The following is a 13591-nucleotide window of genomic DNA, read 5'->3' on the forward strand; positions in this document are numbered from 1 at the left end:
TTTCAGTAATGCTTTACTTATCCAGGGCTTCTTTCCCTTCCATATGAAGTTGGTGATTTGTTTCTTCATCACATTAAAAAATGTTGTTGGAATTTGGATTGGAAGTGCATTGTATCTATAGATCGCTTTTGGTGGAATAGACATTTTTACAATGTTGATTCTTCCTATCCATGAGCAAGGTATGTTTTTCCACTTATATAGGTCTCTTTTGGTTTCTTGCAGTAGTGTCTTGTAGTTTTCTTTGTATAGGTCTTTTACGTTTCTGGTAAGATTTGTTCCTAAATACTTTATCTTCTTGAGGGCTACTCAAAATGGTATTGTTTTGGTGATTTCGTCTTCTATGTTCTTTTTGTTGGTGTAGAGGATTCCAAATGATTTTTGCATGTTTATCTTTTATCCTGCTACTTTGCTGAACTCTCCTATTAGTTTCAATAGTTTTCTTGAGGATTCTTTAGGGGTTTCTGTGTATAAGATCATGTCATCTGCAAAGAGAGATACTTTACTTCTTCCTTACCAATGTGGATGCCCTTTATTTCTTTATCTAGCCTAATTGCTCTGGCTAGGACCTCCAGCACAATGTTGAACAAGAGTGGTGATAAGGGGCATCCTTGTCTGGTTCCCGTTTTCAAGAGAAACACTTTCAAACTCTCTCCATTTAGGATGATGTTGGCTGTTGGCTTTGTATAAATGCCCTTTATTATGTTGAGGAATTTTTGCTGTATTCCTATATTGCTGAGAGTTTTTATCATGAATGAGTGTTGGACTTTGTCAAATGACTTTTCTGCATCAATCGATAAGTTCATGTGGTTCTTGTCTTTTGTTTTATTTACACGATGGATTACGTCGATTGTTTTCTAATGTTGAACCATTCCTGCATACTTGGTATGAATCCCACTTAGTCATGGTGAATTATTTTTTTGGTTTGTTGTTGAATTCTATTGGCTAGAAATTTTTGAGGATTTTTGCATCTCCTTTCATGAGGGATATAGGTCTGTAATTTTCTTTTTTTCTGGTGGAAAAAAATTTTTTTTTTTTTTTACCTGGTTTTGGTATCGGGGCTATGCTGGATTCATAGAATGAGTTTAGGGATATTCAATCCTTTTCTATGCTCTGAAATACCTTTATTAGTAGTGGTGTTAACTCTTTGCTGAAAGATTGGTAGAACTCTCCAGTGAAGCCATCCTGGCCAGGGCTTTTCTGTTGGGAATTTTTAAGTTACCTTTTCAATCTCTTCTTTCATTATGAGTTTATTTAGTTGTTCTACCTCTGTTTGTGTTAGTTTAGGTAGGTAGTGTGTTTCTAGAGATTCATCCATTTCTTCTAGGTTTTCAAATTTGTTAGGGTACAATTTTTCATAGTAATCTGCTATGATACTTTTAATTTAAGTTGAGTCTGTTGTGATATTGCCCATCTCATTTTTTATTTGGGTTATTTGCTTTTGTCAGTTTGGCCAGTGGTTTATCAATTTTGTTATTTTTTCAAAGAACCAGCTTTTTGGTTTTGTTAACTCTTATGATTGTTTTTCTGTTCTCTATTTCATTTAACCCTGCTCTAATTTTTATTATTTGCTTTCTTCTTGTGCCTGAGGGTTTCTTTCTTTGCTCTCTTTCTATTTGTTCAAGTTGTATGGATAATTCTTTGATTTGGGCCCTTTCTTCTTTTTGGATGTGTGCATTTATTGATATAAATTGACCTCTGAGCACTGCTTTAACTGTGTCTGAAAGGTTCTGATAGGACTTGTTTTCATTCTGATGGGATTCTATAAATTACTTTATTCCATCCTTAATGTCTTCTATAACCCAGTCATATTTGAGTCGGGTTTTTTTTCAGTTTCTAATTGTTTGATTTCTTTTCCCTGCTTTTTCTGTTACTGATATCTGCTTTATGGCCTTATGGTCAGAGAAGATGCTTTGTGATATTTCCATGTTTTGGATTCTGTTAACGCTTGCTTTATGACCTAATATGTGGCCTATTCTAGAGAATTTTCCATGTGCGCTGAAAAAGGAAGTATACTTGGCTGCTGTTCGGTGGAGTGTTCTGTATATGCCTATGAGATAAAGTTGGTTGATTGTGGGTTTTAGATCTCCAGTATCTTTATTGAGCTTCCTTCTGGATGTTCTGTCCTGCGCCAAAAATGGTGTGTTGAAGTCTCCTACTGTTATTGTACAGCTGTCTATCTGACTTTTCAATGCTGTTAGAGTTTGTTTTATATATCTTGAAGCCCTGCGATTGGGTGCATATATATTTAATATGGCTATATTGTCCTGGTATATTGTCCCTTTAATCATTATGTAATGTCCTTCCTTATCCTTTGTGGTGGATTTAACTTTAAAGTCTATTTTGTCAGAAATTAATATTGCCACTCCTGCTTTTTTTATTGTTGTTTGCTTGATATTATTTTTTCCATCCTCTGAGTTTTAGTTTGTTTATGTCTTTAAGTGTAAGGTGTGTCTTTTGTAGGCAGCATACAGACGAATCATTTTTTTATGCATTCTGCCACTATCTGTCTCTTTATTGGTACACTTTGTCCATTTACATCCAGCGCAATTATGGATAGGTGTGTGTTTAGTGCTGTCATTTTGATGTCTTTTTTTGTGAGCAGTTGACAGTTACTTTTTTCCACTTAATATTTTGTGCTGTGTAAGTTATCTTCATATATTGTCTTCTCTTATTCATTGTTGTTGATTTTGTTTTGTTGAGTCTTTGTTTTTTTCTTGTATTTTTTTGTTTTCTTCTAAGTTTAAACCTAACTGTTATTTTTTTATATCACCTTGACTTCCTCTCCAGATGAAAGATCTATGACTACATTTCTTAGTCCTTCTTTATTGTTATAATGTCATCTTTTACATAATGAGATCACTGGTTCCCTGTTTTGAGTGTTTTTTTATCTTGATTTATTTTTGTGATTTCCCTTTCTGGGTTGATATCTGGTTGCTCTGTCCTGTGTTCTAGTCTTGGATTGATATCTGATATTATTGATTTTCTAACCAGAGAACTCCCTTTATTATTTCTTGTAGTATTGGTTTGGTTTTTACAAATTCCTCAAACTTCTGTTTATCTGGAAATGTTGTAATTTTGACTTCATATTTGAAAAAGAGTTTTGCTGGATATTTGATTCTTGGCTGGCATTTTTTTTTCCTTCAATGCTTTACGCAAGTCATCCCATTGCCTGCTTGCCTGCATGGTTTCTGCTGAGTAGTCTGAGTTTATTCTTATGACTCTCCTTTGTAGGTTACTTTTCTTTTAACCCTAGCTGCTCTTAAAATTCTCTCTTTATCTTTGGTTTCGGCAAGTTTAATTGTAATATGTGTTGGTGACTTTCTTTTGAGATTTACCTTATGGGGTGTTTGATGAGCATGTTGGATAGATATCTTCTCATCTTTCATGATATCAGGGAAATTTTCTGCCAAAGAATCTTCAACAATTCTATTTGTATTTTCTGTTATCCCTCCCTCTTCTGGTACTCCAATCACTCCTAGGTTATTTCTCTTGATAGAGTTCCACATGATTCTAGGTTTTCTGCATTTTTAAAAGTTCTTTTACCTGATTTTTCTTTGAATGTATTCGTGCCAAGTGTTTTATCTTCTATCTCACTAATTCTGCCTTCCTTTTCTTCAGTTCTGTTCCTCTGACTTTTTATTGAGTTGTCAAATTTTTTAATTTTATTGTTAATCTTTTTAATTTCTGGTAGCTGTCTCTCTATGGATTCTTGCAGCCTATTTAATTTTTCATTATGTTCTTTAATAACGTTTTAAATTTCTTCAACTGCTTTATCTGTGTGTTCCTTGGCCTGTTCTGTGTTTTGCCTGATCTCATTCCTGATGTCTTGAAAAGTTCTGTACATTAATCTTTTGTATTCTACATCTGGTAGTTCCAGGAAGACACCTTCTTCTGGAAGATTCCTTGATTCTTTGTTTTGGGAGTTTGTTGAAGCAATTGTGGTCTGCTTCTTTATGTGATTTGATTTTGACTGCTGTCTCTGATCCACCTATGAGTTATTGTATTAGTTTGTTTTATGTTTCTTACTGTGTCCTAGATTCTTGCTTTGTTTTGTTTTGATATGCCCAAATATGCTGCTTGAGTGAGCTAGGTTGATTATTTTCGCCTTTGAAGCTCTAACGTCCTGTCACCAGATGGCTAGAGCTGTTACCATGTGTATGAGCCTAGGGGTCCACTCACTTTTCTTGTATGGATTCAGCTCAGGTGTCCAGGTTGTTTTTCATCAAGTGTGTGGTACAGGCTCTGTCCTACAGTCTTAGAGGGGTAGGGGTGATTGGTGTAGGTAGAGGTGTCTGGTTGCAGCAGGGGGTCACTCTCTGGACAAGGCAGGGGGATGACAGCCATCCCCTAAGTGTCTGTGAGGACAGGTGGGTGGGTTCTGCAGCTGCACTCTGGGCACCCAATGCTTTTGGTTGTAAGGTTTGGGAGGTACCACTTAACCTTGGACCCTGTCACAGTGGCTAGTTGACTTGAGTGGAGCCACCAGTCATCAGGCCCCTCATGTGGATATGTGAGAACCCTGTTTAATAGGCAAAGGGTGTCAAACATCAAAAACCAACCTCTCCACAGCACAGCTGAAACAGTTGTAGTCTGCCAGCAAGGGCCTATTTTCCTGAAATGGGCCCACACTGGTCCATGTGGGGGCGGGGAAGATATTCAAAATCTGTTTGTGCTTGTATATAAGCTGCTTCTGTGCTGATCTCCCCAGCTTAGTTGAGCTGGCAGATTATCTTTTTCCCCAACTGTGGATTTATTCCTTCCCCAAGGCCAAGAGAATGGCTCAGCATGCACAGCAGAACCTATTTTTGTGTAAGTCATCCCATTGCCTTCTTGCCTGCATGGTTTCTCAGGCCCAGGGAAATGGACAGCCACTGAAGCCGGCTTGGGGGCTGGGGGCACAGTAAAATAAACAAGTGTACTTCACTTTCACCAAGAGTGCTGTTCTTCTCTGGTACTAGAGGTGTGAGTTGGCTGTGTGGCTTGTTGTCTCTCCTTGAGGAAATAGCATCCAGAACTCTACTGCCACCTCCGCTGTGGTCGCTCTGGGGGGGATCGTGCCTGAGGGTTCCCACGGAGTCAGGTCTGGCTTTTCTTTGTCAGTTCTGAAACATCTCTCCATCCCTCTGTGGCTCAGTCCTTTTTATAACTTTGCCTTTTATGTTCAGGGCTCATAGCTTGTCATATATATAGTCGTTTCACTTGTATTTTTCGTGGTCTATGTTGCAAAAGGGATCATCAGAAGCATCTGACTACTTTGCCATCTTTGCCCTGCCTCTCCATCTTCTTTTGATGCTTCCCATGTCATTCAATCTTTTCCCCATAGAGCCCCACAATGTTGCAACTCAAATCTTGAATCATTTCTTCAATTCTTTCTGCCCATGTAATGCTGAGCATGTTTGTCCCTTTTCATTTTCTAACTCCAGGTCTTTGCACATTTCACTATAATACTTGACTTTGTCTTCTCTATCTGCCCTTTGAAGTCTGTTCAGCTCTATTACTTAATCATTCATTCCATTCTCTAATCATTCATTCCATTCTCTTTAGCTAGTATATATTCAAGAGCAGTTTCCAGAGTCTCTTCTTACCTCCATTTTGGTCTTTCCTTTCTTTCCTCTCTTCACATATGATTTCCTTGATGTCATCACACAACTCATCTTGTTTTCAGTCGTTAGTGTACAATGTGTCAAATCTATTCTTGGGATGGTCTCCAAATTCAGGTGGGATATGCTCAAGGTAGTATTTTGGCTCACGTGAACTTATTTTAATTTTCTTCAGCTTCAATTTGAACTTGCATATGAGCAATTGATGGTCTAGTCTGCAGTCAGCCCCTGGTCTGTATCTAACTGATAATACTGAGCTTCTCCATCATCTGTTTATACATATGTAGTATGTTTGATTTCTGTGTTTTCTGTCAGGTTAGGTCCACTTGTCTAGTCGCCAGTTATGTTGTTGAAAAACAGTACTTGCAATGAATAAGTTGTTGGTCTTGCAAAATTCTCTCATGTGATCTCTGGTGTCATTTCTATCACCAGGGTCATATTTTCAAACTACAACCCCTTCTTCTTTGTTTCCAACTTTGGCATTCCAATCATGAGTAATTATCAGTGCATTTTAATTGCAAGTTTGACCAATTTCAGATTGATGAAGTTGGTAAAAATCTTCAATTTCCTCATCTTTGGCATTAGTGGTTGGTGCGTAAATTTGGTAAATAGTCTTATTAACTGGTCTTTTTTGTAGGCATATGGATATTTTCCTATCACTGAAGGGATAATACCTAATGATGGATTCTGAAATGTTCTTTTTGACAATGAGTGCAATTTGTTCTTACAGGTTTGGTTGACCATATATTGCCTGATTCAAAATTCAAAATATCAGTCCATTTCACCTCACTAATGCCTAGAATATTCATCTTTTTGTGTTCCATCTTACTTTTGACAACTTCCCATTTTCCTAGATTCATACTTCATACATTCCAAACCTGATTACTAATGGATGTTTGCACCTGTTTCTTCTCATTTTGAGACATGCCACATCAGCAAATGAAAGTTCCAAAAGCTTGACTCCATCCACGCCATTAAGGTTGACACTCCTTTGAGGAGGTAGCTCTTCCCCAGTCATGCTTTGAGTTTCTGCCAACCTGAGGGGCTCATCTTCCAGCACTATATCAGACAATGTTCCACTGGTTTTCATAAGGTTCTCACTGGCCAATTTCTTCAGAAGTAGGCTGCCAGATCCTTCTTCCTACTTTGTCTTAGCGTAGAGCTCCACTAAAACCTATCTGCCATTCTGGCAAAGCTTGCTTGCTTGCTCTCTTGCTCTGGATCCTGCATCTGACTCATCATTATTTGACCTCCATTTCTTAAGACTTGAGCCTGTTGTGTTGCCTACCATTCTTGGAATTTGTCAGCCTCTGCAGTCTGTGAGTCAGCAGCCTGCTGTCTTACTGCCAATCTTGGATTCATCAGCCGTTGCAGCCTGTGAGCTTGTAGTCTGACCTGCCAAACTTGAGTTTGTCAGCCCCTGCAGCTACGTGAGTCATGAGAAACTTCCATGCTGATGCTTGACCCAGAGACTTGGGACTTGCTAACCTCTAGAGCTGCATGAGCCATTTCCTTGAGATAAATCTCTCTCTTTCTCCCTCCACTTTACTAGTTTTGCCTCCCTAGGGAACCCAGCCTAAGGCACTTCCTATCTTGTGTACATTTTTTAAGATGCATATTAATTTTAGCTGCTGGCCATAGCATCTGACTCTGATGCTTAAGGAAACAAAGATGTAAGTTTCAGGAGATGGCACTTTTTAAAATGTCTTCATGAATTAGACATATAAGAGCTAGTGCCTGATGCCTTTGATTTACAGTGTTGACAAAGAATATTGAATATACCATAGATTGCCAAAAGAACCAGCAAATCTGTCTTGGAAGAAGTACAGCCAGAATGTTCCTTAGAAGCATGAATGGTGAGACTACTTCCCATGTACTTTGGACACGTTATCAGGAGGGCTAGTCCCTGGAGAGGGACATCATGCTTGGTAAAGTAGACGGTCAGCAAAAAAGAGGACGACCTTCAATGAGATGGATTGACATAGTGGCTGCAACAATCAGCTCAAACATAGCAACGATTGTGAGGATGGAGCTGGACCAGGCAATGTTTCGTTCTGTTGTCCATGTGGTTGCTATGGGTTGGAACAAACTCAATGGGACCTAAGAACAACAACATATAGCTTTTAAAAAAAAAATGAAGAATACACAGGAATTCTTTGGAAAAAAAACTAGTGCCCTCTGAATCAAATTATGAATGTTAATGCTGTTTAGAATAAAAATAGCTAAAGATGTTTAAATATGGGGAAAAAAAACTTGTCCACCATAGGTGACCCTACTGGTATATGAAATACTATTGGCACAGCTTCCAGCATCACAGGGACAAGTGAGCCGCCACAGTGACATGCAAGCCACCACAGTATGGTGAACTGACATATGTGTGGTATATATATGTGTGTGTGTGTGTGTGTGCTTCATTGGTTTCTTGTTTCCTTAGAGAACCCAGCCTAAGACATTTGGTATCTAGAGTGGTTCTAGAAAAATAAAATTGTAAGAATGAATTTTCTAAAATTGTTCTCAAGTTTGGTTAGTCTTAATGATGTGGATGACACTGCTTCTAGTAGTAAAGAGGGCTCTGCTAATCCGTGGCATGAGATGGCTATAACAATACACAAAATATCACCACAATTGATCAAGTATTGGTGAAAGGTGAGGCCCTGGGTGATTGCATGTTTAATATTAGCTACAATTTTGTCAGAATAAGTAAGGTGGTTAGTTTTTCCTGCTTTTGCTACACAAAGTGGTGAAATAGATGAGCTCAAGGCTTCAGAGTAACAGCTCAAGCGTAAACAACCTCACAGTTGCCACTTGTGCCCTGAAAGAAAGCCTTCTTTCTTGTAGTAATGGAGCTGACATTGACAAAAACCAAGCCGAGTCTTATCATAACAGTAGCTGAATAACAGAATTCCCAACCTTGAATGGTGTGTGAAGTTAAAGTAAGGGCATTGATTGGGAAGAAATGGGGTTCTGAAAATTGGGATGGGGACATATGGGCAGATAATGGGGAAGCTGCGGATTCTGTTGAATGACTCCTGCCAACATAAGACCACTTTCACCCCCCATGTGAAGTAATTACTCCATCTTTGTCTGCTAAGTCACTCTCCCCAGTAAAACCATTAGCTCCTTCACCCCCACCTGATGAGATTAACTCACCTGTGTCTGAATAATCTTTGTCTGAGTTGTCTCCTGGGGCAGAGCCTACGTCATCCCCTGGGGAGGTGTCTGAGTCTTTACCTGTGGAATTGCCTGAGGCAGATGCCTTACGAGACATTGCTGAATGTTCTAGGAACACATACCCACCACCCATTTTTGATTCTGGACCTATACTTAGAGTTAAGTCCCAGTGAGCCTCAAAAGCTAACAGACAAACTGTGATCAAGGAGGAGATATGCTACACTCCAAATACACTGCTTGACTGTTCTAATTTGTAGAAACAGAAACCTGTGGAATATGTGTGGGAATGGCTATTAAAGGTGTGGGATAATGGTGCAAAGAACATAAAGTTGGGTCAGTCTGAGTTTATTTATATGAGCCCATGAAGCACAGATTGTTCATTCAGTGTTTCAATTTTACAGGTTAGGAAAAGCTTTAATAGTTTGTTTGGTTTCCTGAAGCATGGGTTATATGGTGGCCTACACTAAATCAAGTTGAAGTAACGGACCTGCTTTGGTATATGGTAGGAGACAATGTCAAAGGCTTAGGGAAATTGGCATGTTAGAGGGGATTTATCAGGTTAGACCCACAGACCCACACATGTATGCCCAGAGGAGACACCTTCTTCCACAACCGTAAGGAACCAATTTGTGAAGGGAGCCGCAGCATCCTTGAAGGCTGCTGTGATTGCTACTTTATGTAAGTGAGATTTGGGAATGGGGACTGCCTTAACTGAATTAAGACACCTAACTACAGTGGAGCTGATTGGAACCCATGGTGGTAGGGACCGAGTGGTGGCACTTAATCAACAAAGACAAGGTGTTTGTGGTTACTGTATTGGACAGCACAGTCAAAGCAGTAATCAGAATAGCCTGATTCTTGGTGTTCCCAGCTGCTGCTGTGCCGCCGTAGTTCTCTAACTCCAACGCAACTTCTAGCTCGCTGAGCTCAAGCCAAAGGAGAAGAAGCATAAGGGAGGAGGTCCTTATACCATGGCTTGTACAAAGAAGGCTGATAACAAATCAAGTGATGGTAAGGCACCCAGGAAACAACTGGCTACAAAAGCTCCTCACAACAGTGCTCCCTCTATTGGAAGGGTGAAGAAACCTCATCTTTCCGGGACTAGTACTGTGGCACTCCAGAAAATCGGACATTATCAGAAGTCCACTGAATTTCTGATTCACAAACTTACTTTCCAACATCTGGTGCAAGGAATTGCTCAGGACTTCATAACAGATCTTCCTTTCCAGAGTGCAGCTATTGGTGCTTTGCAGGAGGCAAGTGAGGCCTATCTCGTTGGCCTTTTTGAAGACACCAACTTTTGTGATATCTATGCCAAGACTGTAACAATTATACTGAGAGACATCCAGCTAGCACACCACATGAGTGGAGAACTTGCTTAAAAATTCCACTATGATGAGATACATTTCATTCTTTAAAAAAAAAAAGAAATTCTCTTCTTCCTGTTATTGGTAGTTCTGAACATTAGATTTTTTTTCCCCATGGAGTCAAAAGGGACCGAAGTATATGATTCTGAATGGAAAAATAGGGGACAGAAATCAGGTATTGGCAGTTTTTCCATTTTCATTTGTGTGTGAATTTTTAATATAAATACAGGGACATAAAGCATGAATTCAAGTCAAAATGTTTCAGTGAATACATTTCAGCAGTTCAACTTTAAAACAATTATAAATAAATCTATTAAATTTTTCTGAGAAAAAAATCTGACTCTTATAGACTTATGGCATTGGCTATTTTGTCATGACATCCCTAGGAGTGAAGTAGGTGGGAAATGTACTAAATATTTACTTGAACTGTACAAACTAAAGAAATCTAGGTCAAGTGAATGGCAGTCTAACATGAATTGCCAGAACAGAGGGTCATGGCCCCTCAATCAATTCCCAGTCATTCAAGTTTTCTCTAGTTGACAAACCCACAACCCCTTGAATGAAGGGGAAGCCAGATCCCCTTGAGAAAGGACCCCACTGTACTTCCAAATATTTATACTGTTAATCTTTCTCCCAGCCTTCCCCCAAAGGATCTACGGCCTTTTACAAGAGTGACTGTTCATTGGGAAAAAGGGATTTTCAGGGATTACTGGACAATGGCTCTGAACTGATAGTAATTCCAGGAGGCCCAAAAAATCATTGTGGCCCACCAGTCAGAGTGGTGGCATATGAAGGTCAGGTATTTAATGGAGTCTTAGCTCATGTCCATCTCACAGTGGGTACAGTGGGTCCACGAACCTATCCTGTAAGGATTTCCCCAGTTTCAGAATGAATAATTCTAATAGATATACTCAGAAACTAGCAGAACCCCAAAATTGCATCCCTGACAAATGGAGTAAGGGCTATTATAGTAGGAAAAGCCAAGCGGAAGCTGTTAGAATGGCCCCTACCTAGGAAAATAGTAAAATAAAAGCAATGTCACATTCCTGTAGGGACTGCAGAGATTACTTCCATCATCAATGACTTGAAGGATAGAGGTGTGGTAATTCCCACTACATCCGCATTCAACTTGCCTATTCAGCCTATGCCAAAAACAGATGGATCTTGGAGAATGACAGTGGAATATTGAAAACTTAACCAGGTGGTGACTCCAATTGCTGCTGCTGTTCCAGATGTGGTTTCTTTGCTTGAGAAAATTAATACATCTCCTGGTACCTTGTATGCAGTTATTGATTTGGCTGGTGCCTTTTTCTCCATAACTATTTTAAAGGGCCACCAGAAGCAGTTTGCCTTCAGCCAACAAGGCCAACAATACACCTTCACTGTCCTACCTCACAGGTATAAAACTCTCCAGCCATATGTCATAATTTAGTCCACAGGGACCTTGATCACCTTTTCCTTCCAAAAGACATCACACTGGTCTATTACATTGATGATATTTTGCTGATCGGATCTAGTAAGGCAAAAGTGTAAATGTAGCTAGACTTATTGGTAAGACATTTGTACATAGAGAGTGGGAGATTAACCCTAGAAAAATCCAGCTGCCTTCCACCTCAGTCAAATTTCTAGGGGTTCAGTGTTGTGGGACTTGCTGAGATATCCCTTCTAAAGTGAAGGATAAGGTGTTGCATCTGACCCCTTTTACAACTAAAAAAGAGGCACAATGCCTGGTGGGACTCTGGATTTTGGAGGCAACATATCCCTCTCTTGTGTGTGCTACTGTGACCTATTTATCAAGTGACTTGAAAAGCTTTTGAGTGAGGCCTAGAACAGGAGAAGGCTCTGCAACAGGTTCAGGCTGTCATACAAGCTGCTCTTCCACTTGAGCCATATGATCCAGCTGATCCAATGGTGCTTGAAGTGTTAGTGGAAATGGAGATGTTCTTTGAAGCCTTTGGCAGGCCACTATTGATGAATCAGAGTTCAGACCCTTAGGATGTTGGAGCAAAGCCCTGCCATCCTCTGCAGATAACTACTCCCCTTTTGAGAAACAGCTTTTGGCTTGTTACTTGGCCTTAGTAGCAACTGAATGCTTAACCATGGGCCTTCAAGTCACCATGAGCTACCCATCACGAATTGGGTGTTATCTCACCCACAGAGTCATAAAATTGGACATGCACAGCAGTACTCCATCATTAAATGGAAGTGATATATACAAGATTCCAGAGCCCCACCGAGACCTGAAGGTATAAGTAATTTGCGTGAGGAAGTGATCTAAATGCCTATGGTCTCCATTCCTGTCACATTACCTTCCACCTTCCAGTCTGTACCTATGGCCTCATGGGGACTCCATTACGATCAGTTGACTGAGGGAGAGAAAATTCGTGCCTGATTTACAGATGGTCTGCACTACACGAAGACACCACTGGAAAGCGGACAGCAGCTGGCAGCATTACAGCCCCTTCCTGGGACCTTGTGAAGGAGAGTGGTGAAGGGAAATTCTCCCAATGGGCAGAAATTTGAGGCGTGCACCTGGTTGTTCACTTTGCTTGGAAGGAGAAATTACCAGATGTGTGATTATATATTGATTCATGGACTGTTACCAATGGTTTGGCTGGTTGGTCAAGGACATGGAAGAAATATGATTGTAAAATTGGTGACAAGGAGGTATAGGGAAGAGGTAAGTGGATAGACTTCTCTGAATGGGCTAAGGAAGTGAAGATATTTGTGTCTCATGTGAATGCTCACCAAAGGGTGACCTCAGCAGAACAGGATTTTAACAATCAAGTGGATAGGATGACATGTTCTATGGAAAACATCCTCTTTTCTCAGCCACTCCCATAATGGCCCAAAGGGCTCATGAAAATAGTGGCCATAGTTGCAGGAATGGAGATTAGGCATGGGCTCAGCACTTCCAATCACCAAGACTGACTTGGCTACAGCCACTGCTGTGTGCCACATCTGCCGGAAACAGAGACCAGTAATCACTAAGTCCCTGATATGGAGGTAATCAACCAGCAACCTGGTGCCAGGTTGATTACAATGGACCCCTTTCATCATGGAAAGGGCAGAATTTTGTTCTTACTGGAATAGACACTTGCTCTGGATATGGATTTGCCTTCCCTGCATATAATGCTTCTGCCAAAACCACCATGCGTGAACTCACAGAATACCTTATCCACTGACATGGTATCCCACATTGCTTCCCAAGGCAAGCATTGCCTTGGATCAAGGAACTCCTTCACAGCTAATGAAGTACAGCAGTGGGCCCATACTCATGGAATTCACCGGTCTTGCCATGTTGCCCATCATCTTGAAGCAGCTGGCTTGATACAATGATGAAATGACCTTTTAAAGACATAGCTTTGGTGCCAACTAGGTGGTAATACCTTGCAGGGTTGGGGCAATGTTGTCCAGAGGTCTGTATATGTTCTAAACCAGCGTACAATATAT

The 13591-nt window shown here is 40.2% G+C and overlaps 1 protein-coding gene across 1 annotated transcript; it reads left to right on the forward strand.

The window, feature by feature from the left end:
- Nucleotides 1-9742: 9742 nt before the first annotated feature.
- LOC126069530 (histone H3.3C-like) lies at nt 9743-10153 on the forward strand. Its single transcript, XM_049873003.1, has one exon. It carries the CDS (start codon nt 9743-9745, stop codon nt 10151-10153), a length of 411 nt encoding a protein of 136 aa, XP_049728960.1.
- The last annotated feature ends 3438 nt before the right edge of the window (nt 10154-13591 follow it).

The sequence above is a fragment of the Elephas maximus genome, chromosome X, assembly GCF_024166365.1.
Source record: "Elephas maximus indicus isolate mEleMax1 chromosome X, mEleMax1 primary haplotype, whole genome shotgun sequence".
In the NCBI taxonomy this organism is placed as follows: domain Eukaryota; kingdom Metazoa; phylum Chordata; class Mammalia; order Proboscidea; family Elephantidae; genus Elephas; species Elephas maximus.

What these genes read in the sequence shown, in the direction of transcription:
- LOC126069530 (XM_049873003.1), top strand. Translation starts at nt 9,743, where the DNA reads ATGGCTTGTACAAAGAAGGCTGATAACAAATCAAGTGATGGTAAGGCA.